Source organism: Aspergillus viridinutans (assembly GCF_018404265.1).
Source record: "Aspergillus viridinutans IFM 47045 DNA, scaffold_9, whole genome shotgun sequence".
Taxonomy (NCBI): Eukaryota; Fungi; Ascomycota; class Eurotiomycetes; order Eurotiales; family Aspergillaceae; genus Aspergillus; species Aspergillus viridinutans.
The window spans coordinates 554508-581033 of NW_025091225.1; the positions used below are offsets into that span (position 1 = coordinate 554508).

General features: G+C 50.7%; 8 protein-coding genes across 8 annotated transcripts; 5 read left to right on the forward strand and 3 right to left on the reverse strand.

Moving 5' to 3' along the window:
• Positions 1-176: 176 nt before the first annotated feature.
• Positions 177-8096, forward strand: Aspvir_009813 (putative cell morphogenesis protein (PAG1); the record flags this gene model as incomplete). The annotated part of the gene is made up of 4 exons (XM_043272951.1): positions 177-881; positions 938-1165; positions 1241-4561; positions 4614-8096. 4 exons carry the CDS (start codon positions 177-179, stop codon positions 8094-8096), a joined length of 7737 nt encoding a protein of 2578 aa, XP_043128886.1.
• Positions 8097-9173: 1077 nt separating this feature from the next.
• Positions 9174-10486, forward strand: Aspvir_009814 (uncharacterized protein; the record flags this gene model as incomplete). The annotated part of the gene is made up of 3 exons (XM_043272952.1): positions 9174-9177; positions 9356-9546; positions 9749-10486. The coding sequence occupies 3 exons, from the start codon at positions 9174-9176 to the stop codon at positions 10484-10486; spliced, it is 933 nt and encodes a 310-aa protein (XP_043128887.1).
• A 1232-nt stretch (positions 10487-11718) lies between these two features.
• On the forward strand, positions 11719-13835 carry Aspvir_009815 (putative RNA binding protein MSSP-2; the record flags this gene model as incomplete). The annotated part of the gene is made up of 6 exons (XM_043272953.1): positions 11719-12677; positions 12732-12822; positions 12878-12967; positions 13015-13109; positions 13169-13483; positions 13541-13835. The coding sequence occupies 6 exons, from the start codon at positions 11719-11721 to the stop codon at positions 13833-13835; spliced, it is 1845 nt and encodes a 614-aa protein (XP_043128888.1).
• A 766-nt stretch (positions 13836-14601) lies between these two features.
• Aspvir_009816 (uncharacterized protein) lies at positions 14602-15573 on the reverse strand (the record flags this gene model as incomplete). The annotated part of the gene is made up of 1 exon (XM_043272954.1): positions 14602-15573. One exon carries the CDS (start codon positions 15571-15573, stop codon positions 14602-14604), a length of 972 nt encoding a protein of 323 aa, XP_043128889.1.
• A 693-nt stretch (positions 15574-16266) lies between these two features.
• Aspvir_009817 (uncharacterized protein) lies at positions 16267-17051 on the reverse strand (the record flags this gene model as incomplete). Its single annotated transcript, XM_043272955.1, has 3 exons — positions 16267-16804; positions 16887-16930; positions 16989-17051. 3 exons carry the CDS (start codon positions 17049-17051, stop codon positions 16267-16269), a joined length of 645 nt encoding a protein of 214 aa, XP_043128890.1.
• Positions 17052-17296: 245 nt separating this feature from the next.
• Positions 17297-19732, forward strand: dbp4 (RNA-dependent ATPase HCA4; the record flags this gene model as incomplete). Its single annotated transcript, XM_043272956.1, has 1 exon — positions 17297-19732. One exon carries the CDS (start codon positions 17297-17299, stop codon positions 19730-19732), a length of 2436 nt encoding a protein of 811 aa, XP_043128891.1.
• An 881-nt stretch (positions 19733-20613) lies between these two features.
• Aspvir_009819 (amino acid permease) lies at positions 20614-22558 on the forward strand (the record flags this gene model as incomplete). Its single annotated transcript, XM_043272957.1, has 6 exons — positions 20614-20951; positions 21003-21204; positions 21253-21294; positions 21354-21502; positions 21556-22020; positions 22075-22558. The coding sequence occupies 6 exons, from the start codon at positions 20614-20616 to the stop codon at positions 22556-22558; spliced, it is 1680 nt and encodes a 559-aa protein (XP_043128892.1).
• Positions 22559-23516: 958 nt separating this feature from the next.
• sclB (putative C6 transcription factor) lies at positions 23517-25235 on the reverse strand (the record flags this gene model as incomplete). Its single annotated transcript, XM_043272958.1, has 2 exons — positions 23517-24521; positions 24594-25235. The coding sequence occupies 2 exons, from the start codon at positions 25233-25235 to the stop codon at positions 23517-23519; spliced, it is 1647 nt and encodes a 548-aa protein (XP_043128893.1).
• Between the last annotated feature and the right edge of the window lie 1291 nt (positions 25236-26526).

The window sequence follows — 26526 nt, forward strand, 5'->3', positions numbered from 1 at the left end:
AGACTTTCCTTTTTGGTCAGGCTCGCACCTCTGATCGAACAAGTGGATGGAATTTATTGTCATATATCCTCCGACATGGTATTATTCGAATGTGGACCGCAAGTTACTGACGTCTGATCCCGTATGTAGCGGCATCACATCCGACGAGTAAAGCTGGGCTCATCCAGCCAACGACAATGCCCCTCATCCCTGATGATTCGAGTCTCGCGTCGCACCATAATATTTCCTCCCCACCAGAACGCCTGGTTACAAGGAGTACTCCTGCGTCCGCCATTCATAGTCGAGAAGCCTCCGCTGTGAGGGGAAGAGCAGCCGATACATCCGCTCTAGCCCCCTCGACACTACAGCCTCAGAATAATCGCCGTGGCCAATCTCATTCGAAAAGTCCCGATCCGACTACTGCACGCCCTGGTATAGGATACGATGTCGGCCTTGAAAGAAAGCCATCAAACTCATACGGACACCATCGACAGACTTCGATTGTCCATGGCGTCCAGCATTCTCGAAATCCGAGTTTTGCGACTTCCTCCAACTCTACAAGTTCTCTGAGTCCCGAGTTGATCGCGTCTCTCGGCCGTGGCGCTGGAAATGAACAAGAGATTGCTGGCGCAGGGCGGTTGGATCAGAACGAGATGCCCCCGAATCATCATAGCCCTGGAGGCAATGGGATGAGCCATATCTTGCAAGGGACCTTGAGTACCATCGAGGATCAGGATGCTGGCGAAGTCGGCAACGCAAACGTGGCGAGCTCAGTGCATAGAAGGATGAACTCGGCTGGAAAATCCTGGAAGGAGCGTTCTCACAGCCGCTCACACTCGAGACAGCAACACTCGGAATCCAAAACTGTCGGCGAATATGCCTTGCACCATCTTTTTAATTCTGTGAGCACGACATTTTTGTACACATGGTTAGAAAACCGTACTGATTGCTTCTTCAGTTCGTCGGTCAGGCAGACAACAAGGTCAATCAAGCCATTATGAAGCTAGGACACTCGGATGCTCCGGTAGAGGAGGTTTGCGGCCCTGGCGTGGATCCCAACTTCGATCAATTGATCTCAGCTTTGGGCCACATCGCACGGCAGAAACCAAAACCGTTGATCGACACCATAATGCTATGGCGAAAAGCCAAAGGAGATGCTGCCATAATGGCTAAGCAGGCTAGTCAAGTATGTCACGAGATCATGAAGCCCCTGGCCTATACAACGTTGGAAGGTGAAGCCAGAAGCTGACTCATGCTTTAGCAGAAGCCGTCTGCCTCTGATAATGGACCCATCGTGCGTCGTAACACAGAGCCGTCCCAAAACGCTGTTGATTCGGCAGCGCAAACGGATTCTACGACGACCAGCAACATTCTAACTCGGCAAGAAGATGTCGTTTTAGCGGAGCGCCGTGCGACAGTGTCCGTGTATCTGGTTTGCAGAGTCTTGATTGAGATATTCAACCAGAGCAATATAGCCTCCATAACGATTGACATGGCTGAGCGTTTGGAGGACATCGTTTTTGGTCAACTCAAGACGGTTGATCCGGATCAGATATCGGCGTCACCGCTTCGCATGGCAAATTGGCGGATCTATTCCCAGTTGCTTGGTATCATGAGCGAGACGAACTTCACAAGTGTCACTGGCCGCTTCTTAGCAGAACTCGAGCGGTATCAGAAGGAAGAAATGCTCCGTGGACCGTCAAGGGAGGGTGACTCTCGAGCAGAGCTTCTGATCTTGGGAATGAGACACCTTCGTATCGGGACCTACTCGGAAAACTGGAGTAAATCATGCGACTTTATGCGGTCATTGGCACGCTTATTTGCCAATGCTCATGGGCAGCGTGTCAAACAGGCCTACTGTTACATTTTCGAAAAACTCCTCTTGCCAGTAGCGGCGAGTTCGAGCTGCGATCTCAGCTTACCCAAGTGGAAAGAATTCCTGGATTTGGTTCAATCTCGCCTATCCCAAATGCTAACTAAGCCCCATCACTGGGCGGCTGCCTTTCCTCTTCACGTACTGCTATTATGTGTCTCTTCAAAGGAGGTTTTTTCGTCTCAATGGCTCTCGGTTGTTCAAGGTCTTCCTGCGAGACTGAAGGATCGTCCAACACGGGGCCCAGCCCTCCAAGCTATGTGTCGCCTATTGTGGACGTATTTCTTTCGCTACACAGATTCCCCAACAGTGACCCTCCGAAAAGTTGAGGAGGTTGCCCGAATAGCCTTGCCAGCTGGCAAGAGGTCGTACTTGAGCACAGATCCCGCAGTTGCAGAGCCCCTCATACAGCTGGTTCGCATGATCGGCTTCAAACACCCCGATGTCTGCTTCCGCAACATCATTTTCCCCTTGATAAACTCGGACCTTTTCCTTTCTGGAAGAGAGCTCAAAATTGAACAGATGGAGCCGGAAAAAATGGTCATCGGTATTAGATCTTTCCTGGCGATAGTGACAGACCTTGAGAATTGTGATCAACTCTGCCCGCCATTTCCCACTGGCTCGATTCCAAACCCATTCACTGATATCTCTGCTCCGACTCATTTAAATCGACCCCAGCTTCTCACAGATCCGCGTTTGCCCGGTTCTATGGAGAATAAAGATACAGCACTATCGTTGCCTGTCAATACATCCAGACTAAGCGATAATGTCAAGGAATATTATACTCGTTTTTGTGATATCCTCGGCAAGATCACACTTCTATGCGACAACACATTTGGTGGCCAAGCAGCACTAGATGAGAAGTTCGGCGGGACAACTCCTAAGACACCAATCTCAGAGGCGTTTAGCTTCGGAAGGCGTGATGATCATCCAAGTATTGGGGATCAAAGGCAGGGTTTCTACGATTTGCTTCATGTGGCGGTCCAGGCGCTCCCTCGCTGCTTATCAGATCGCATCCCGTTCAACTCGCTGATTAATTTACTTTGTACCGGGACTGCGCACGTTCAGTCGAACATAGCTTCTTCTTCTGCCGAATCCTTGAAGGCAATCGCGCGACAGTCACACGCTCAACAAGTCACTATTGGTTTTGCGAGATTTATCTTCAACTTTGATGCAAGATACTCCACCATGTCAGACGAAGGCATGCTCGGGCCAGGCCACATTGAGTCCACGTTGAGGTTGTACGTGCAATTGCTGCAGATCTGGATAGAAGAGATCAAACAAAAGACCAAAGGTGCTGCTACAGACCCCGTCGATAAGTCCGGCACTGGAAGTCGAGCCTTGCAGTTGGATCTCTCTAGTGTCCTTGCACACGTGGAGGAGATCGAGTCTCATGGCCTTTTCTTCCTTTGCTCCCAATCGAGACGGGTCCGTGCCTTTGCAATCACCGTTCTTCGACTGATCACGGAGTTCGACCGCGCTCTTGGCAAAGAGAACACAAGGATTATAAGAATCCTTGAAGCCGACGCGCATCAAATCCTGAACGTCAACGATGAACAGTTAAGTGTTGCCGAAAGAAGCCGAATTCAGAAGGGGAAAAGAAAGAGCGCATCGCATAACACCTTGATTGAATTGTGCAGCAGCGAGGTGTCCTACGACTCGACCCTGTGGTCAAAGGTGTTTCCGAATATCATTAGGATCAGCTTCGAAACGTGTCCGTTTGCTGTGACTTTGGGACGAGAGATCGTCTGTGCGAGGCTTGTTCAGATGCACAAAACTATCACCGCTCTTGCTGACAGTCCACATCCGCCTCCGTATGCGCCCATTGACCCTGCTCAAGCTCGTGCATTGGGCAGAAGTAACATGACTGCGGAAATCCTCATAGAGCAATGGAAGCTCTATCTAGTCATGGCTTGTACCACACTCAACAGCGTGGGTGCGCAGTCCCAAAGTCAGCTAGCGAATGCCCAACATGCGCGCAAATCCTCCAAGGGATCTCAGCAGTCGCAAGATAAGATCAGCTCCGCCAGGAGCCTCTTTGCTTTTGTGATACCATTGTTGTCAGCTGAGCGATCCTCTATCCGAAATGCAATCGTGATAGCGCTGGGCTCTATCAATAAGAATCTCTATCGCACTTTCCTTGAGTCTCTTCAATACGCCGTAACGACGTGCAATGAGGAAGCGAAAATCCGTATCGGTGTTCACCATCGATCCCCGAGCAGCCCCAGGCGAAATCGAAAAACCGATCGCCTGCGCACAGAGGTTACGCATGTATACAAGCTGACTTCACATTTCCTTCGAGAACCAGAGGTGTACAATGACGATTGGATCGTCAATAACCTCGTCACTTATACAAAGGATCTACGCATCTTTCTGAGTGATGCTGAAGTGCAGAACGACTGGGAATTTCAACGTCTACGGTTCCATTACTGTGGCTTGATGGAAGAGTTATTCGAGGGAATCAATCGGACCAAAGACCCGTCTCACTGGATCCCTTTCGAGTCACGAAAATCGGCTTTCTCGCTAATGGAAGATTGGTGCGGATACTCGCCTAATCAAGCACAGATTTCTCAAAGGGAAGAGAATATGCGAAAATTCGCCATGGCCCATCAGTCTGAATCTGGGGAGTTTCGGAACACAGCAGCTGCAATGGAGATCGAGAAGAAGAATCTCCGCGCAGCAGCTCTTAGTGCAATGGCCTCCTTATGCGTGAGTAGTTGAGACGATTGTGGTCCTTCAGTCAGTGGCTAATCTTTAACAGGCTGGACCAATTAGTATCACTACGGAAGGTGGCTCAGTGCTTCAATTCGATGTGGGGAGAATGCTTTCTTGGATTGATATCATTTTCAACACCATCAGCGATAAGTGGCACGCAATCGGTAGACGAGCGCTCAAGAACTTGATAATCCACAACAAAGAGCATTCTTACCTACTAGAGAGAGCAATCGAGATGTGTTACGTCGCGGAAAGACCGAAAGCGCTGGAAAGTTACTTTGAGGTGGTGACCCAAGTGCTGATAGAACATACCGACTACCCACTTGGCTTCTGGAGAATCCTGGGCGCCGTACTCGTCACGCTGGGAAATCAGAAGCGGGAGATCCGAATGAAATCTGCCAAACTTCTTCGCATATTAGAGGAACGTCAGCAGAAGAGTTCCAGACTTCAGGACTTCGACATCAGCATCTCTGATAAGACCACTGCGGTATACAAACTCGCTCAATTCGAAACATCCCGGCGGCTAGCAAAACAACACTCCGATTTGGCCTTCACCTTGTTCTCAGAGTTTTCGCTGCATTTTCGGAATGTGGGCCCTGATAGCCAGCGAAATATGGTGGCTGCAATTTTACCTTGGGTTCAAACCATGGAGCTGCAAATCGATCCTAATGGTGGTCCAACAGCTAGGTCGTACATGCTTCTGGCCAATTTGTTCGAGATCACTATTCGATGTGGCAACGTATTACCGAACGAGGTGCAAGCCCTCTGGCAGGCACTGGCAACAGGACCCCATGGTGGGAACGTACAGTTGGTTCTTGATTTTATCATCAGTCTCTGCTTAGAACGCAAAGAGCAGAACTTCGTCGAGTATGCCAAGCAAGTCGTCGTCTTCTTATCAGGGACACCTGCGGGCTCGAAGGTCATTGAATTCTTCTTGATGCAGGTCGTACCTAAGAACATGGTTCAAGAGAGGAAAGATATTACCCCAGCTCCGCCGGATGTCAAAAGCCTACCCTATGTGGCGGATCTAGGCACCGTGCTTCCCGTCGGTAATAAGCAAGCAGGCCTTTCGCTCGGCCAAGTGGCACTTATTTTCCTAGTAGATTTAATGGTTGCACCAGTGACTCTTCCATTAGAAGCCGTTATCAAACTGCTTCACGTTGTGCTCATTTTATGGGACCATTACATGCTCACGGTACAAGAACAAGCTAGAGAGATGTTGGTCCATCTTATCCACGAGTTGATTGCTGCCAAGATCGACGATGATGCACCCGCAGCAACAAGACAGGGCATCGAGGACTTCGTTGAGTCCATACGGAAGAGTGACCCGAAGGTTGTTTGGGAGTACGAAGACAATAATGACAAAGAGGACGGAGACGATGGCAGCAGAGTACCTCCCTCAATGTCCACTGTCACTCGTCAGGTCGTCAATTTTTTCAGCCTCGCATACGAGGGTGTCAGTGATCTCTGGGCCAAGGAAGCACTCAACTGGGCTACTTCATGCCCTGTGCGACACCTAGCATGTCGGTCGTTCCAAGTATTCCGCTGCATATCAACGTCCCTGAACCCGAGGATGCTTGCAGACATGTTGGCCCGGCTCTCCAACACTATCGCGGATGAAGAGGCAGATTACCAAACCTTTTCCATGGAAATTCTAACAACTCTGAAAATCATCATTAGCTCTCTTGCCCCCGCCGATCTCCTGCGTTATCCCCAGTTATTCTGGACGACTTGCGCTTGTCTCAATACTATTCACGAGACTGAATTCATCGAGAGCATTGGAATGCTGGAAAAGTTCCTGGACAGTGTCGATATGAGTGACCCCGCAGTGGTCACCGAGCTCATTCAAGGTCAGCCCCCCAAGTGGGAAGGTGGCTTCGAGGGTCTTCAAAACTTGGTCTACAAAGGGTTGAAATCCTCAGAGTCCCTAAATCGCACATTGGACGTCCTGCATCGACTAAGTGGTCTTCCAAACAACGCGCTTATTGGGGATAGCGACAGACTGCTTTTCACAATCCTAGCAAATATGGCTCATTTTCTCCACCAGTTCGACCCGGATGTTGATGATCCAAAGACTCTTGCGCGTGCTACGTTGTTGGCGCGCGTTGCTGAGGGAGAAGGATGCCCGCGTTTCGCAGCGTCTCTTCTCGGACTCGCCAACGGACAATATAAGACAGAGAACGATTTTCTGAATCACATCGTTGCAGAGATGCGGTCTTACTACTTCCCTCGTCAGGACGTCCAGAGCCTGATTTTTCTGATGGGCCTCCTGACAAATACCGCTAAATGGTTCCGCGTTAAGATCATGAAGATCCTCTGCGTGTTGATACCTGAGATTGACATGCGGCGGCCCGAGGTGACCTCGCATGGACCTGACCTGATTTCTCCGCTTCTACGACTTCTACAGACCGATCTTTGCCCTCAAGCTTTAGAAGTCATGGATCACATCATGACTGTTTCCGGAAATCCTATGGAGCGCCATCACATTCGAATGAGTATGGCCTCATCCTCGTCCTCTCGTGCCATCCGCAAAGAATATGAGAAGATTCAGAGTCTCTATGGCATTCCAGAACCTACTGGGTGGTCCATACCCACGCCTGCCACTCAGTCAAGTGTCACACGGCATAATGTTCACGCTGTATTCTACACTTGTGCTGAGGTGGACCCTATGGAAGTGCAAGAGACTGTCACACCGGAAGTCGAATTCCACGCGGATGAATACAAAGATTCATTCTTCCCCATGCGTGCAGACACCATGAAATCAATGGACACGCAGATGGACGGCAACATGGGAGACATTGTGCAAAAGCTAGACAGTCTAGATGACTTCTTCGAGGAGACGGAGCCTATCAACTCTGGACTCGATGTAATGCCAGACGCAACGTTGCGAGGCTTTACTGGCGCCTATGCGGACACAAGCGCGCATCTTTATGACCAGCAGACGGCACCCATCCTGCGCAAATCACTTGCGCGGACTGCATCAACCTCGTCGTTTCACAATGGTCTCGCTGAATCCCGACCGCCGAATCAACGCTTTGATAGTATGGGTGTTTATTCACCGAATACGCTGATGCCCCAGGTCTCGGGCCACACGTTGCGGCCCACATCACACGCTCGCTCCGTCACCTCGCCAGCTAACAACCTTTATACGCCAAGCTCGTCCAGTGTACAGTTTTCCACTCCACCTCTTGGCTTCAGCGAATCGGCATTTTTGTCCGATGATGAGTTTGAGGACGGGCTCTATGAGTTCGATGAGCGACTGACTAACAGCAAACCGCCGACCACCCTCCATAATAGTCAGGGCCGAAGTGTAACGGACGGGTCTTCGTCCCTTGAGTCTATGATTCGCAGCGGAATGAGAAGACTCACAGGCGGCGCGGCCGCAAACCGGGAGAAAGAGCGGCAACGTGACTTGATCAGAGCCCAACAGCGTGCAGCCGTTCAGATGGCGAACTCACCCCGGGTGCCGAAAGTGCCACCGGAATTCCTCACAGGGCCGACCAGCAATCCGACATCGCCAGGACAGTGATTGAGGTTGTCAGACTGTGTCTCAATCTCAGTCCATGCAATTTTTTCTTGACTTTGCTCGGAACGATATATCTGCAATTGTTAAGTGGTTTCTCATGTTGGGTTGATATGGCGGGCGTTACACCACATTGATAGTCACAATACCCATTCTGTCCATTGATATTCCCTTATCTATACATTTCATAAATTCGTTCCATGTTGTATCTAGACTAGTGTATGCCATTGCATTGGGTGAGTGTCAACTATAGATGTATATGGGCATCATTTGCCAACGATACTGGCTAGAGGAGGCCCAGGTGCCTTGGACAAGGACATGATATTTCTCTCGATATTATCAATATCTTTCAAGAAAATATTCACTTAGTGGTGTATATAAATCTGTTCTGCTGAAGGGTACCTAGACTACCCACAAACTAGTACGGCCGGGAGGGTACTTCGGGCCATAATACCTGAGGTAAATATACAGCAGTACATCAGATGCACGTGATGCTGGGTTCTCCGCGCTCTGCCGTGGGTTTCCCCGCACGGAACGTCGAGCGGATCAGCGGAGAAGCGGGCAAGGCTGCTCTGGTCTTACAATTCTGGTGATTCCATCCATCCACGCGAAATCGGCTCCACTCTTCTATCCCTCACTTCATGGCAAGACTCGGAAAGCAGCGGAGAAGAATGCTCACTCTCTCTCTTTATTTGATCCTCGGGAATACCTCTGCAGGAAATTGTACCGTAACACCGAACTCGATGCGTTACCTGACCACCGTAGAACACCCTTGATGGTCATTCACCGAGCTGAGCGCCAGATCTAACATTGTCCCATCACACTTATTCCTCTTGACTTTCTCTTCGCTCGTCTTGGTATAGCCAGGAAAGAGTTGGTAAAATCGATCAATTCGTCTGATAACGTCGAAACTTGAAAATGAGTCTCGCGTCGACTGTGTCCCTTCGAATGCGGGGATTTTCTGTCCCTAAATCATTGCCGACTTCATTATCGGCCGTGACACAGCTCCAGCGGTCTCCGGTCAGGACGTTCTCTACTACTCTGCAACGTGATGCAACATGGGGATTCATCGGTTTAGGACAAATGGGTATGTTAACCTAGTTTGTTGTCTTAATCGCTCCTCTTCTTAGCCCGTCCTGATCGAACGGATGCTGTGCGTTAATTTTCCTGGAACGACACTGAATCCACGCGTTCATGTTCTCTTTTGACCACTTTTCTGAAGCGAAGGGGTTATGGATCTAATTGCTTTCTCTCTTTATTTGTAGGCTACTTAATGGCCAAGAACCTACGTGCCAAAATTCCAGCTACTGACACGCTGATTGTGCGTGATGTGAATGAGAATGCCACGACGAGGTTTGTGGAGGAGACAAAGGAGGCTGCGAAAAGCAGTGGTGCTGCAGATGGCGCAATGAAGGTCGAGGTCGCCCAGAGTGCTCGAGAAGTTGCAGAGCAGTCGGTAAGTCAAACGTCCTTGATTCATTAGAACTTGCGTTCCCGTTCAAAGATCAAGGAGCTGCATGTTCTCTGATACCCCGAGTGTACTGTGCTACAGGGCGCAAAGCTGCTCCAGTGGTTCTCCAGAGTTTTTCTGAAGTGTTTTGGAACGCGTATATGTGTATCTCACTTAGTGATACTGATACTAAGCTCCTCCTCTACAGACCGTTATGATAACCAGTTTGCCGGAGCCAGAACACGTCAAGGATGTCTTCCATTCGATCATGAAGCACGGTGGCCTACCCGCTCTGGAGGAAGAGCGCCTGTTCATTGATACATCAACCATTGACCCCGCCTCGTCGAAGGAGATTGCGAACGCAATTCACACGACACGGACAGGGCGCTTCGTCGACGCTCCTATGTCAGGAGGAGTAGTAGGTGCTCACGCAGGTACATTATGTTTTATGTTCGGAGCATCGTCTCAAACAGGCCAGCTCGTCGAACGCGTGAGAGCGGTTCTAATGCTTATGGGAAAGAAGGCCTGGCATCTGGGACCTCCCGGGGCAGGCGTATCGGGGAAGCTTGCCAACAACTACATCTTGGCTATAAACAACATCGCAACAGCCGAGGCCATGAATCTCGGAATTCGCTGGGGCCTGGATCCCAAATCTCTCGCAGACATGATCAATACCTCCACCGGCCGCTGTTGGCCAATGGAAGTCAACAACCCTGTTCCTGGCGTCGTGGAGACCGCTCCTGCATCTCGAGGATATGAGGGCGGGTTTGGAGTCAGCTTGATGAAAAAGGATCTCAGATTAGCAATCACGGCGGCGAAGGGGTCTGGCACTCCCCTGGCCCTGGCTGAAACTGCTCGCGAGGTATACAATTCTGTCGAGCAGGAGTACCGAGGCAAGGACTTCTCGGTCGTGTACAAGTGGCTGCAAGACAGGTCAGAGCAGTAGAGCTGGTTGTATCCGCTAGATGATCTGTTCAACATATCTCTTCTGTTCTGATTCCCCCTGCCGTTTGCTTTCGTCTTCTCATTCTTGAACTTCCTGGGGCTTTTCTCATCCTGCCTCGTCTCGCAAAGCATCTTATCATCGTAGATTGGGCTCTACGAAATATAGATGTGTTGGTCTTATCCCATATACCTTTGCATTTACTAGAACGCTCTCAGCACTACTGCTAAGTGTCTTGCAGTATATGTATGACCTATACTAGGGCAGATCTATTATTTCTCTATCGACTTAGCGGCTTCGTCCATCTGATTCTGGACATAAGGAGAATCTATCTTTGCTATTCATTGTTGCCTGCATCACTTGGTAATGATGCCTCTAGATAGCTGCCTCGCACTCCTATTGTTGTTGTGCAGACGCTTCTTTTGCCATGGACAGGTACATGATGTGATTATTCAGGCTACATATTGATGCCTCGGTTCACCCGCTTCTCTGGTCTCGACCAAGTACTCAATGATTTCCTCTTCTCTTCCCCTTCGCTTTCCTATTCCTTGAACTGTGGCTACCTTCCTTCCTGCATTATCAGTGTCATCTTTCTGGCCTCCCGATAACCTCCTTCTTTATTTGTACGTTCTATAGGTTGTTCTTTCTGGGATCTTGCCGCTTGTCCCAGAGCTGTTCTTTCTGTAAACACGACGTTCTTTCTGGTTCTCTATACTTGCCCGACAGGACTCTTCCACCTGTTGTCATCCCACATTCTCTCGCATTCTTCTTCATCATCCCATTCTCCTCGTCAGCAATTCATCCTCTCTGCTAGCAACCTTTCGTTACCAGTCATCTTTCTGCCTCTATCAGCTCTATTCATCGTCAGGAAACGGCTCTCGTTTGCCCTTTTACTTGCTCTCGTTACCACAAGGAACTCAACCATCATCGTCTTTATATACGAAGCTTCATCGCGAGTATAGGTGAGTTAACTACAGCACTCTTCCATCGGTACGCTAGCTGATGACCCTAGTTTGACCATCCAGCTGTCTTTTTGAACGGTTCTACAACAACTGCTATTGCTGTCCAATCCCAAAGTCAAGGTGCGTGTCCCCTGCATCTCATATAGCCTTGACCCTCGAGGTCACAGGTATCATCAGAGCATTTGAATACTCTTGCCCGAATGGGACACTTGAAAAGTGAAGCTTTATGCATTGCTAACTCATCTTGAAGATCCTTTTTTAGAAACAACCATCATGCAGACCCAAAGCCAACAGCATGCTGCTTCGGCCGAAGCTCCTCAAACCCAGGCCGGGCAATTTGCTCAAGACTCTCGTGCCCCCTTTGCAGCTGGCTACCAGCAGAACGGCCTTGCCAACCAGCCCGAGGGGTATCATGACGGTTCTGCTCCGCTTCAAGGAGGTTTGAACTTTCAGAACCAGCGTTCTGGGCCCAAGTACAGCACCCTCAAGGGCAACATGCCGTTCACGATGCCCCCAAACATGGACTTGTCTGGGGCCAACCGTGCACCCTACAATGGCCAGTTTGTCCTCTTCCCCAGTGGTCCGATGCTGAACGGCATTCCTCCTATTCCTTCTTTCAATCACACTTCTGTCCTTGGGCCAAACCAGCTGAGTCACCTTCCGTATCTTCCAGCCATGTATCCAGGTGCCAGTCCCAATTTTCCTATGGGGCCAGCAACAATGCAGGGGTATCCTTTTCCTTTCATGGCAGACAACAACCTGCAGAATCTGGCTGGCCAGAAGCGGAACGGTTGGATCACTAGCGAGAACCAGAAGGTAACTGGCCAATCCACCTCTGAGTCTCCTGGCAACCAGTGTGAATTCTATCCTGGCCATGCTGTCTCCACCATGGATGGTTCCTCTATTCCACTTCTGAACTACAACGGCACCCTTCCGCAACCATGTCTCCCTTATCAGGTGATGAAGACGCCCAATGGCTACATGCTCCAGGATCTGGAGAGTCTCACCCAACAGGAACCTCCAATCCCAAGGGCCGTCCCCGCCATGTGGACTAACCCTTCGGAAGTAACGCTCGCAAAATGCCTCGAGAACCGCGAAGGTATTACCAACGTCTACATCAGAGGATTCTTGCCACAGACCACCGACGAAATGCTGCATTCCTACGCTGCCCGCTTTGGGAAAATCGATCGTTGCAAGGCGATTGTGGATCTGGACACGGGCCTTTGCAAAGGGTATGTCAAAGCAGCCTTCAGTGCGTTGGTCTGCCACGCTAACTTCGCTTCCAGATTCGGTTTTGTCCAGTTTTATAACTTCGAGTCATGCGAGAATTGCATCCGGGGCTTTTTTTATCTTGGATACCAAGCAAGTTTTGCACAAGTACGTGCCGTGAATCAAGGCCATTCGGAGATTCGCAAACGCTAACATAGTTCAGAAATCTCGCAATTCACGCCTGAAGGATCTTGAGGACAAGACGTCAACCAACATCTATTGCACTAACATTCCGATCACTTGGACTGAGGCTGTAAGTACGGTGGCCTCACCCGAAACGACCTTCTAATATATGTCCAGGACCTCCGACATCATTTCGAGCCGTACCGTGTTGTCTCCGAAAAGATCAGCCGTGACGAGAAAACTGGCGTCAGCAAGGAGGTCGGTTTCGCTCGGTAAGTGTTCACTCACTAGGTTATATCCCGCTGCCACGAATCTGACTTCATCTCAACAGTTTCGAGACGCGTGAAATCGCTGAGAAAGTGTTGGGCGAATTCCACAACATCGCCAAAGGTGGAGTGAAACTGCTCCTCCGGTTCGCAGACACGAAGGCACAAAAGATGTTGAAACAGCAAAGCAACGAGCGCCGTGCATACCGTGCCGGAGAGTACAACTACTCCGTTGAAGTGGTGCAGGGCTCTACTCCATCGCCTTCTCTGCACCGTCTCCAGCAGACCGCCAATCATCTCAGCCCTAACTCCCAGGTCAGCTATCCATCGCCGGTCGGAGTAGGTTCCACTTGGACTCCTGCGACGTCCATCTCCCCGTCGTATGTATGAAGGATTGTCTGGTACATATGCCATGAGCGGTCTAACGATATAAGCAGGTACCAGTTGATGAAGAATCCGGCTAGCAACATGCCTTTCAGCTCATGGTCAACCAGGAACAGTCCAGCAACTTGGGAGACCACCCCGGTATACCATGGACGACTCTATGACCGTCATGCTGTGCCAAACAATGCTTCTGCTAGCTCTTCCAAGACGGTTATGCCCAGCACTCCGTGCGTCAAGGCTCGATCGCAAGGCTCCAGTCCCCAGAAGGAGAACATGGAGGTTGATTCTCTCTCTCCAATCTCCCACTGCAAGGATGCCATCATGACTTCTCCAAGGTCTGCTCTTTGAGTTGATGTTTCAAACTGCGTCTTACCCATCACATTGCTATGGAATATCTGTATCGTCACGACTCATAGGTACCGAAACGCCCTCGTCGTCAACCATGGCAGTCACTACAAGCATCATGACGTTCTATCCTCCGGATTATTTTACTTCAAGAGGCATTATCCTATCGACTGTATGATCACTGCTCTAGCTCGGCTATTGCAGAACTTTCTCCCATTCCACGTCCCTTACTCTTGATTCTTCTCATTCCTTTTTGTGCCTTCTGTCTTTGCCACTCATTGCAGGTTAATATTTGAGCGTTGCACGTGTTATCTTTGCGTTAATTTCTCGACACCGCAGTTTGATGTATGATCAACAAAATGTGTTATATAGAACTGCATATGTTACCGACTCGGCGAATCAAGCAGTGACAAATCCTCTTAAAGACGCAAAAATGGATTCCTGAATTCTTCATCTGACCAAAAGCGCAAGCTCGCTTTTTGTCTCGTTCAACAGGTTAGGACCTCCTAGTCTAAAAAAAATGATAACGGCTCTAGTCAAGTTCCGTGGGATTGGAACATCTTCGAAAATCATGCAAGGTTGTTGCACAGTCTATAGCTCTGCGGTGAACGTAAATCAAAAGGGCAACCGCTCAGCGTCCAGGGTTCTGGGGGAGAGGAGCGGTAAGAAGGGGTTAGAGACGACCGAATAGTGAAAGGGCTGTTGAAATCTCGCTATACAAAACGGGGCCGCAATGAACTAAAGATGGCGCCAGGCCGTTGAATTGCCGCTATTTGCGGCGTCCCAGCCTCTCCTCCTGGTCCTCGGTTAACTCGTAGGCTGGTCGATAGTGCTGGGATTGTGCACCATCTGCAGCGCCTTGATCCGGATCGACGCTGTCATTCACACGCAACTTGGGATTCGGGTGGGTATCTGTAGTGCCTCCCAGGCTAGTGTAACCTTGATCATAGAGAGAGCAATACTTAAGACCCAAGTGACGAATGAAAGCCCAGATCTCCGCGTAGTGCCAGTCAATGACAGGGTGAATGCGCATGAATTCAGGCCATCCGCTGTCGGTAGGATCGAAATGGGTCAGATTGGCCCCGTGCGGATCAGTGCGCCGGGTTCCGACGAAGATAGCCTTGATGGACGGGTTGAGGGAGAGGTAGTGCTCGAAGCTTGACTTGAGGGTTGTGCGGGGCGGCTCGGTGGTGAATCTCACGATTGCGAGGTGATAAGCGCGCGAGGACCACTGGACAAACTCCTCTACCGCAGGGAAAGAATCGGGTGGGAGGGCGTAGATGGCGGGGATATAGGCGAGCCCGCCTTCCTCCGGGGGTGTGTGCGGGTGGAGACTGGCGAGGAAGAGGATGAGCAGGACGAGACAGTCTTTGCCGCCGTTGTAGGAGAGGGAGAGTTCGGAGAGCTTGTAGCGGGATAGAGCTGTTGCGACGACGTCGAGGGAGATGCGGGTCTGTCGTTGGACGGCGGCCAGAAGGGAATCTGGGGGGTGTGATTCTTGGAGGAAGGACTGGACGCGGAGGTGGACGTCGGCGACGACGGCGGAGAGCGAGGGGGACGATTCGACTGTTGTTGCGGCGGTCGTCGACGAGGGGAACGAAGGGATGTTATCTGTTTCTTTTGTTGTCGTGGAGGGGGAGTTGGGATACTGTGGTGGAGGCTGTTGGCTGTTCACTGCGGTGCCATTTGCAGTTGGGAGCGCTGGAGGTGGCTCGAACGCAGATTCTCTCATGTCTTGCATCCCAATTGCTGGATTCTGTAGCAGTTCTGACGTGGGAAATATACTCCGCGTACTTATGAGCTATGTAGCTTTGGTAAAACGTTGTAGCGGGGGTGGAATGTGATGTCGCTGTATCACTGACTTATCGGCAAAGCCAGTGGTGTCACGGATGAGAGATAGGATCATATAGCCTGTCAAGGCCAAATTGCAGAGAACAAAGCAGTTTCTGTATACTACCTCATGGGAGATGGCTTCATATGAAAGGGTAATCAATGACAGCAGGTCATAAAAGGCATTCCCGATGGCGGAGAGACAGGCTGGACAATCTTCTGGTTTTCGAAATCAGCTCGGAGAAGTCCAACCCCGCGCCCCGCGTCGCCATCACCCACTGCGGGCCGATTGTTTGATCAAGAGTCCGAGGCACTTGCTAGACTAAGATCAACCAGTGCTATAGATATTATGTTCTCACTCTTGACATCGTGAATCGCATCCGGCGAATTGGCAAGTATGGACCGTGTGGAATGTCCCCATATTTTGCAGAGAACTTCAGGAGGCTGCAACGGTCATGAGGTCAATCTTATATATTAAGAACCGCTAAGATACACAATCCGATGTCTTGAAACATTGAGAAGATAAGAAAAACAACTAGAATAGAGGCATCCCAAACGCCAATTGACCACAGTCCGAACGATTCGGACATTGTATGCCAGATCATTAGCCTAGAACTTTCATCCTTTTCTTCTTCTTCTTGTCACCATCGGTCCCCTTCTTCTGCCCCTTTTGGAATTCTCGCCAGCTTCCAATCCGCTCATCTCGCGTATTTTCCCAAGCTTGCTCCCGGTCTCGCTTCCGTTTCCTTGCCTCTAACTCTTCTTCCTCTTTGCGCTGCTCTCTTCCTTCCTCCTGCAGCTTGGCTTTAAGCTGCCTTCGTCTGCGCGCTTCCTCTTCCAGCAAGACCTGCACAGTCTTTTGGCGCCATTCCTTTTTGAATTCCTCAGTCTGCAATTCGGGGGAGTCTACTGTGTACTTATGTTCCCGGATCAAGAGCCGACGCGCATCAGCGATACATTCATCCAAATACGCGCGGGCCTTCTCATCCAATAACGCCGTCTGAGCTTTCTTGAGCCGATCGAAGGCATCTGGGGCAGCAGGGTTTTTTGTCTTGTCGGGGTGAATGAGAAGCGACTTTTTGCGATACTGTAATTTGATGTCGGATTCGGCGACACCTGGCTGAAGATCCAGCACCGCATATCTTATAGGGAAATGGTCAGCAGCTAGACCGTAGAACGCACAGAAGATGTCGAAGAACAAGAGAAGTAAAGAAGAATACTCACGCATCTAATTGAAAAGCTTTTCGAATGCGATCGATTTCCGCATCCTACATGGCAGCACGTGTCAGTCTGACGCCAATTGCAGCTAGGTCCACTCGCACATACCTTGATGAAATCCGACGCCTCCTTCTCCAGTGCGTCCAAAGCATCTTGCTCATCGGATGACATTGTGAATTCAATCTTACAAAAGCCAGAGGCTTCAGTTACTCTGTCTTTGCTGTATGATCAGGAACAGTCCCCTGTAGTCTGAGAGCTGGTGAAAGCTGCCAATCTTATCTATAGCTGACTCAGCAGCGGAGAAAAAAAAAAGTTGCTTCACCGCCCGACGGCTGATTGTTTCATCGCCGACCAAAGACCATCACCATCCGTATCAGCGAGAATAATACCCTGGATACGGGCTCACGCGGACTATCATGGCTCCTGCTGCTGGTCCTCGCACTGGTAAACATGCAAAGCCACCACGATCAAAAACGTTGAAACGCAAGCGCGGGCAGGAAGAACTGTCATCCCTCGTCCAGCGGGTTGAAGATCTGGACCTCAAAGAGACCTTCAAATCCTTCTCCGATCTGCCTCTATCTGAACCGACTGCTTTAGGACTTGCTTCGTCGCACTACAAAACATTGACTGATATCCAATCCCGTGCGATAAGCCACGCGCTCAAGGGTCGAGATGTTCTGGGAGCCGCGAAGACCGGTAGCGGCAAGACGCTGGCTTTCCTCGTCCCGGTGCTCGAAAATCTCTACCGCAAGCAATGGGCTGAGCATGATGGATTGGGCGCTTTGATTTTATCTCCAACTCGCGAACTTGCCATTCAGATTTTCGAAGTTCTCCGAAAAATCGGTCGCTACCATACATTTTCGGCCGGTCTGGTCATTGGTGGGAAGAGTTTGAAGGAGGAGCAGGAGAGACTGGGACGGATGAATATTCTGGTGTGTACGCCTGGTCGTATGCTACAGCATCTGGATCAGACAGCACTCTTCGACACATATAACCTTCAGATGCTGGTCCTCGACGAAGCAGACCGTATCCTAGATCTGGGTTTCCAGCAGACTGTGGATGCCATTATTGGTCACCTTCCTAAAGAGCGCCAGACGTTACTATTCAGTGCAACTCAGACGAAGAAGGTTTCGGACCTTGCCCGGTTGAGTCTCCAGGATCCCGAGTACGTGGCTGTCCACGAGACGGCGTCTTCAGCAACGCCAACTAAGCTTCAGCAACATTACGTGATTACGCCGCTTCCGCAGAAGCTTGATACCCTGTGGAGTTTTATCCGAAGCAATCTCAAGTCCAAGACCATGGTATTTTTGTCTTCGGGGAAACAAGTACGATTTGTGTACGAATCCTTCCGACATTTGCAGCCTGGTATCCCGTTGATGCATCTCCACGGCCGTCAGAAGCAGGGTGGACGATTGGACATCGTGACCAGATTCTCTCAATCCAAGCATTGCGTTCTCTTCTCTACGGATGTTGCTGCTCGTGGTTTGGACTTCCCAGCGGTCGACTGGGTCATCCAGCTTGACTGTCCCGAAGATGCGGACACTTATATCCACCGAGTGGGACGAACAGCGCGGTACGAGCGGGACGGTCGTGCGGTTTTGTTCTTGGATCCCAGTGAGGAGGAAGGCATGCTGCAGCGTCTGGAGCAGAAGAAAGTACCCATCGAGAAGATCAACATTAAGGCAAACAAACAACAGAGTATCAAGGATCAGCTACAGAACATGTGCTTCAAGGATCCTGAGCTCAAGTATCTCGGGCAGAAGGCGTTCATTTCTTATGTCAAATCTGTCTATATCCAGAAAGACAAGGAGATTTTCAAACTCAAGGAACTGAAGCTGGATGAGTTCGCGGCTAGTTTAGGTCTACCTGGTGCACCCCGGATCAAATTCATCAAGGGAGACGATACGAAACAACGGAAGAACGCACCTCGAGCCGCAGCACACCTGGTGAGTGATGACGATGACTCGGACGAGGAGGATAGTGAGAAGAAGAGCAAGAAGAAGGAGGAACCACAGGTACGAACCAAATATGACCGGATGTTTGAGCGGCGGAACCAAGACGTCCTGGCGGAGCATTACTCGAAACTCATCAATGACGACGGCACGATGGTTGCACCCAATGCCGGTGCCGGGGCTGATGCGGACGAAGACGATGACTTCCTGTCCGTTAAACGCCGTTTCGACGCTGGTGATAAGGACCTTGGATCGTCAAGCGATGAGGACGATGAGGGTGAGAAGGGTGACAAGAAGGACGTCAAGGTGGTGCACATTGACGGCAGTACACCCCTGGTCATTGATTCTAAGCGTCGCGAGAAGCTCCTCAAGTCGAAAAAGAAGTTACTCAAATTCAAGGGCAAGGGAACCAAACTGGTCTACGATGACGAAGGGAACGCGCACGAGGTGTATGAGCTGGAAGACGAAGAGCAATTCAAGGCTCGCGGCGACGCCAAAGATCAACAGGCCAAGTTCTTGGCAGAGGAGGCGGAGCGCACACGCATGGCAGACATGGAGGACAAGGAAATCGCCAAACAGAAGCGGCGCGAGAAGAAGGAGAAACGCAAGGCTCGCGAGCGCGAGCTGCTCGCCGAAGCGGAGGAAGAAGAGAGACTGGTACAGCTGCCTCCCTACGAAGGGCACCAAGACGTCGATGGAGGATTCTCCGCCTCCGAGGACGAAGCACCCCGTCCCAGCAAGAAGGCAAAGGTTAAGTTCACCGAGGCGAACGACAGAGAGGAGGAAGCAGAGCCTTGGTACAAGAAGAGCAAGAAGTCCAGCGACAAAGCAGCCAACGCTCCTGCTCAAATCCAAACCCTGGAGGATCTGGAATCGCTCGCCACTGGCTTGCTTGGTTAGCGATCCTGTATCGACGATTTACGGATACATTTTCCTTTTCTCTTATTGCACTTTTCTCTAGCGGCGTAATAAAAGCATTCTTTGGTCCAAGGGGTGTTATATCAAGCTTTGTATATAGTGATAGCATAGACAATACTGTAAATGAGCATTATTATACAAACAGCTATCTCTATCCCCAGATCCCACTACCAACTTGGGGCATATTCCTAATTCCCTACTGCCAAGACAAAAAATGAAGCTTTTTCAGCCAAAGCGTGGCGTCGACCGTGGCGCCATGGGCTGCAATCCCGTCTGGTCGAACCAATCGTCAATTCTCCTGCTCTTCTTCAGCCCACAGCCATGTGCGGATGGTCCTTCTGGATCAATCGAAGATGAAGAGATCCAGAGCCATCTCAGTACGTAATTTTTATCATCACGCAATCGCCGCTAAACCCTCTCGAATGTAACGTCAAGACAGGGATTGACTTTGCGTCAAGATCGTTGCAAATGGCATAATCAGCCTGACAGCAGGAGTTTCTGCGTGAGGTTGTCCGCCTCTGGACTAACTTCTACTTATCTACTGCTGTTATGGGTGTTCGTCCATTTTTCAGTTGACTTGAAGGAGTTGAAAAATTGGAAAAGTCTGGCAGAGTCACGTGCTTATTTCCAAATCGGGAAGGGAAATATAGAACCAGTAGTCCAGAGGTGAGTCGGAGCCCTTCGAGCGCAGTTTCATCGATAGCATACTAACATGGCTGCTAGCCAAAAAAGACTCTTGGCCAATTGTGCCTGCTGGCGGTGGAAGGTAACCAAAGCGAGATTCTTGAGCTTGGCAGTGGTTTGGTGAGGAGTTGAGGCGCTTCTTCGCAGAGCTGTCTTCTGTCTGCACGATCGAAGCAAAGATGACAGTCTATGATATCGAAAAGTATCCTCCTCACGCTCCCCAGGAGCCTCTGAGCGACAAGGCTGCAGGCGCAGAGCCCTTCGAATTCAATCAACATGTCAAGGCCGACAAGCTCGCCCGTAAGCTCTCCGCCCGACAGGTGCAGATGATCGCCATCGGCGGCACAATCGGGACGGGCCTCTTCCTGGGAACGGGCAAAGCTCTGGCGACAGGTGGGCCGGCGTCGATGCTTATTTCGTATGCCATATGCGGTGGGATTGTGTTTGTCACGATGTTGAGTTTGGGTGAGATGGCGGCATTTATTCCCATTGCGGGATCGTTCTGCACTTTTGCAGGGTGAGTAGTCCATTGACGAATAGGGTGGGGAGTCGCTGCTGACCGCAGCAGTCGCTTCGTTGACGATGCTCTTGGGTTTGCTCTGACTTGGAATTACTGGTTTAATGACGCTGTCTCGACGGCGGCGGATGTCATTGCATTGCAACTATTGCTGCAGTATTGGACGGATAATTTTCCAGGCTGGGCGATCAGTTTGATCTTTCTGATTGCTGTTATTTTATTCAATGTGATGTCTGTGAGAGTCTATGGAGAGGTATGGTCATGGTATGCTTTTAACAAGAAGTTAGCTAACTCGCCGCAGATTGAATACTGGCTCAGCTTACTGAAGGTCATCACGATTATAGTATGCTCACATCCGCGCACGTTGCTTGTTTCCTTGGATCTGAGACTAACGCTTGCAAGATCTTCATCATCCTTGGGATTGCTGTCAACTGCGGGGGCAATAAGGAGCACAGATACATTGGTGACAAGTACTTCTATGTCGGCGATGCCCCCTTCGTGGGTGGAATTGGTGGATTCGCCTCCGTCTTTGTTACGGCATCGTTTGCTTAGTATGTCTTTTGATGTAATATAACGAAGGTAGAATGGAGCTGACTTCATCCAGTGGCGGCACGGAATCCATCGCCATCACAGCGGGAGAAACCAAAGACCCTGCCAAAAACCTGCCCCGTGTTGTCCGCAATGTCTTTTGGCGCATCCTCCTCTTCTACATCATCTCCATCATTCTCATCGGTCTGAACGTGCCCTACAACTACCCCAACCTGTCGGAGAAAAGCACCGCCACCAGCCCGTTTACCATCGTCTTCATGGAAGCCGGCAGCGCCATCGCAGGCAGCTTTATCAACGCCGTGCTAATGACGAGCGTCATCTCCGCCGCAAACCACGCCCTCTTTGCCGGGTCCCGGCTTCTCTACACCCTCGCGGTAGACGGCCACGCCCCTCGCTTCTTCGGCCACCTCAATCGCTTCCAGATCCCCTGGGTCGCCGTCCTGGCCACATCCCTCATCAGCGGCCTGTGCTTCGGAGCCAGCTACATCGGGGCCGGACAGCTCTGGACATGGTTGCAAAAGTAAGCCCCCCCACCACCCGCAAATATGTCAACAGCCCTAACGGTAGAAACCAGCCTCGTCGGCGTCTCCAACCAAATCTCCTGGGTCTGCATCGGCATCGCCTCCCTCCGCTTCCGCGCCGCCATCCGCCGCCAAAACCTCGAGCACCTCCTCCCCTTCAAGAACTGGACTTACCCCGTCGGCCCCATCATCGCCGTCGGCCTGAATATCGTCCTGATCCTCGTGCAGGGCTGGTCCTGCTTCAGCCCGTCCTTCCAGGCCGTCGACTTCGTCTCCTTCTACATCGAGATCCCGATCATGCTCGTCATGTTTCTAGCTTGGAAGCTGGTCAAGCGGACCAGGTTCGTGCATCTCGATGAGATGGACTTGGTCACGGACCGGTATGATCTGCATGAGGGGCATGATGGAAGTAATGGCCATGGTGATAGTGCAGAGAGACCGTCTCGGGTTGGGAGGATTCTGCATATCAAACAGGTGCAGACTGAAAAGGGCGTGCTTGGGAAACTCAAGCGAGTCGGGATGTGGTTGTTCTTATAGTATAGGTGGTTTTCATTCCATTCCCGTTCCTGTTCATATTTGTACTTGATGATGTGTATATACGTGACTTGAGCGAATGAGACACGACACGAACTCATGACTCTGCCTACTTTGTCACTGATCAAGGATGGATCGATGTGCGGGAAGACAACTACAACTATTCCATCTCCGTAGCATTGATCTCGATACTACCTGTACAATCTAGGCACAATACAACCCTCAGACGAGTAAGCGGCAGTTCCAACATCAAACAACTTTATTCAACTGCCGAGTATCCCTCGGCCATATAGTCACAAACACTAGATATTAGGCCATCCGTCCAGCAGGATACCAGAGCCAGTCTGTGGGTATGTATAGTCTATGAGACATATAGAATGCTGACAAAGGGAACCAGGAAATAACGAAAACAGAAAATTATGCATATGTCCCGCTCCCCTCCTATGCATTATGCAGCAGTGTGGATGATCGAATACAGCAATGCGGATGGTGTGACCCCATGAGAACTCCGAGAATACAAAGGAGACAACCCAACGGACGCAAAAACGCCAGAGATGAACCTTGACCTTGATGAAACGGAAAGTATGGAAGACGAGGACGATCGTGGAATATGAAGCGGCCGATGTATAGTGTAAACAAGGCTAAAACTCCGAGTAGTAGATGTAAAAATGCCAATGCTGGAGCGCATGCAAACACCAGGGATATCGAAAACAAAGGAAATAGTGAGTCGGTGGGTGTGAGCTGCTTACAGCAGCGATGAGTGGTGATCAAATCGTACAGCGAATTAAAGTGGGAGTTGGAGATACACGGACAAAGGAAATGCAAGCATCAGGGTCGTTCAAGTTCCCAGGACGTGCTACAAGAATAGATGTCTTGAGGAGGTCTCCGGGGCTTCCAAGAGGCCAAAATCGAAGAAGAGGCCAATGTGGACCCATACTAAGTCCTCTCGATAAGGAGACGATCAGTCGTTCACCATATCATCCAAGGCCATCTTTCGCCTCTTGGTGGGCCTGGATTCGCCTGTTTCGGGTCCCCCAGCTGGTTGTTCGTCCCGAGGACGAGCTGGAGACGACAGCGCTGAAAGATTTTGTGCTCCTTGTACAATTGAATTTGATTGTTGCGACCCTAGGTCTCCGTGGCCGTGTTCAAGCGCCGCGTGACGCGTTTGCGCGGCAGGAGAAATTGGTTCCATAAAACTGTGCGGCGACGACCCTCCAGTCTGCTGCTGTGGTTGTGGCTGCATCAGCTCCTCACGGAGTCGAGGCGACCACGCTGTCGGGTACGGATCGCTCAACCGATGTGCCTGTGGTGTGGGACGAGAGTGCGTCATCGCTGGAGGGAAAATAGGGGGCAACCGGACTGGAGATTCCGGGTATGCTTCGCGATTGTCACCCGCCGGCAACCGGCTCACCATTCGTGGACTCACCGTGTATGGCGGCATGGGCACACCGAATGGTTGTTGATATTGCGGTGGAGACGTGGTAGGAGGTAATCCCTGGTGAGTATATGAAGAAAGAGGCCTTCCTGCGCCCATTGGCGTGCGACCGAGATTGAGCGCAGGACTGAAACCGCTTGTCAGAGGAATAAAACCTGGCGGTGACGCAACTGTCATTTGTGGTATGGAACCAGAAGAAGGAAAGCGCCTATGTCCCAGGTTTCCCTGCATCGATAATGAGGGGTCCACGACCTGGGGGAACACGGAAGTCGACCACCTGTGAGGGTGTCCCGGCGGAGCCCTAAACCCGACTGCCCCGTGCGGTGTACCAGGCATCTGAAGGTCTGTCACAGGTCGAATTTCGCGGGAGCCGGTGGACCTATGCGTATGAGTGCGTCTGGGAAGAGGGGTCTGCAGCTCTCCAGATGTCGCCGCATTCTCTGCCTGTGATGCGTACGTCCTGAGAGACGCATCTTCAGCTTTCAGTGGCGGTCTTCCTCTTTTCTTATGCGTAACATCAACACAGGTAGCCTTTTTTTGTTCACCAGTATTTCATCTTAGCAACAAACTCGGTATCAGGTGGACTAGAATAGAATGGCTTACCTCCTTTCCCGACAAGACGCACCTTCGACAAGGCCGGGCAGGATCGCACCCTAGATGCTTCTTCTTGCAATTAACACACGCCGATGCGACGTGTGCTTTAGTGCGCCTCGTCCCTTTTGGCAGCAGCTCCCTAGCAGTCGGTGAGGTTCCGAAACTTGAGGACGGAAACGTCGTCGAGGGCTCTTGTGCTGCTCGTTGTTCGGTGGTCCCAAGCGGCGCCTGGGAACCAGGGACGGTTTCATTGAAGGTGAATGGTGGTCGTATCTCTTCTCTAGTGGCCGGGGCCACATATTGTTGGAATGCTGAAGTATGGCCTGTCGCGGGGCCTGAAGATCCCGATGCTAGAGCCGTCTCTGACACAGACGCGTTTGTCACCGCTGGCGCGGTTACTGACACAGCCGTAACTGTTGGCAGTCCTGTTGTATGAGGGTCTGGTCTGACGTGTCGAGGAGTCTCCAGCGGGTCTTCTGCCGGGACCGAGCTGGACATAGGGTGAACGGGTGGAAGGTCCCGGGGATTGCACAGACGAGCATTTGTCGGTAGCGTGTAATTAAGAGCAAGCCGTTCGGAGGCTGAGCTGAACCTTGGATGTCCAAATTGTGTGCTGCTGAGGGCTGTAGGGGGAAGGACGAGTGATTGCATTTGGTAGGTTGAGGGGGTCCCCTGGTGCTGTAAAGGAACTACGACTGAAATGGTTTCAAAGGAACAGAAAATAAGCTAGATCTGATGTTGAAATAGGCAGCATATCTGGCATGGAGAAAGGCTTTCGGGAGTTGCAGCGTCTATCCAATCGCAATAGTTCTTCTCGATCGCCAGTCGTCATCTGAGATTCTCACGCTTACAAGTCCAAGGACTGGAGGAGCTTATAATCAGTCAGGACAATATCCGCGATTGGACAAGTCATAAACTAGGGTGTGTCGATCATTGAATTATGCCCACAACATGACAGCAGTCTCCATAGGTTCGGCGGTTCTCATGTAGGGTTGATTTATTGCAGTATGGGAAGGGCGATCAATGGGGCTAGGCAGGAGTATAGAGCGGGACATTTTCAGCGAAAGAAGGAAAGAAAGAAGGAAACGGCGCGAAAGGAAAAGCAAATATGCCTTACCTCCGAGTCACGATGCATGCTGAAAATTGGGCCCCAGACGTTATGGCTTTCGGGCGAACTTTGGAAGAGAGACCACTACCCAAAAGGGGGAAAAAGGGAAAAACGGTGAACTATACGGGGCAATGAGACGCACCACTTGGTTCTGCCGATTAATTTGAGAAGCTGACGGAGTGAAAAGAACAAATGAACAGTCAGAGGAGGCCTGAATATCGGTTTCTTTGTCTTTCTGGGGCAAGAAGTGGCGTACAGCTCATCAACCGCCAAGTGGAAGACTTGCTTCGAGCGAGGAGACAATAGTGATAGACAGGATGGTAGAGTCTGAACGATCTAGTCGTTCTTTTCTCGCAGGTTAGATTAGGCTTCTACCTTAAAACGGGAAAAGCTCTGATGCGCCATGCGACGTGAGGAAAGAGTGGGTTATAGTGGTGGCCAGTGCAACAGCGACTAGCAGCCGATAGCCTTGATCTCCATCACGGTAGATCTCAATGGAGTCAAAATGGAGGAGGGATGTTCTTCCTCTGGCACTCCGGTGTCCCGACGACGGAAGGGTGTCACTGCTCACTAGGAATGGGAGAATAGAGGGACAAATAGTAGACTGATAGTCGGTTCCAATCCTCCGGGGAGGGAGGGGGGTGTCCCCAGTCAAGGCCAATCAATAATAAGGCCTCAATGTTCAATGATGAGCCTCGACAGATCCGCAGTCACATTGTTGCTAGTAGTCCCTTTCTGTCTGTGGCATTTCGTTTCTTTTTCTTTTTCTTTTTCTTTTTCTTTTTCTTTTTCTTTTTCTTTTTCTTTTTCTTTTTCTTTTTGGTTTCCTGAATG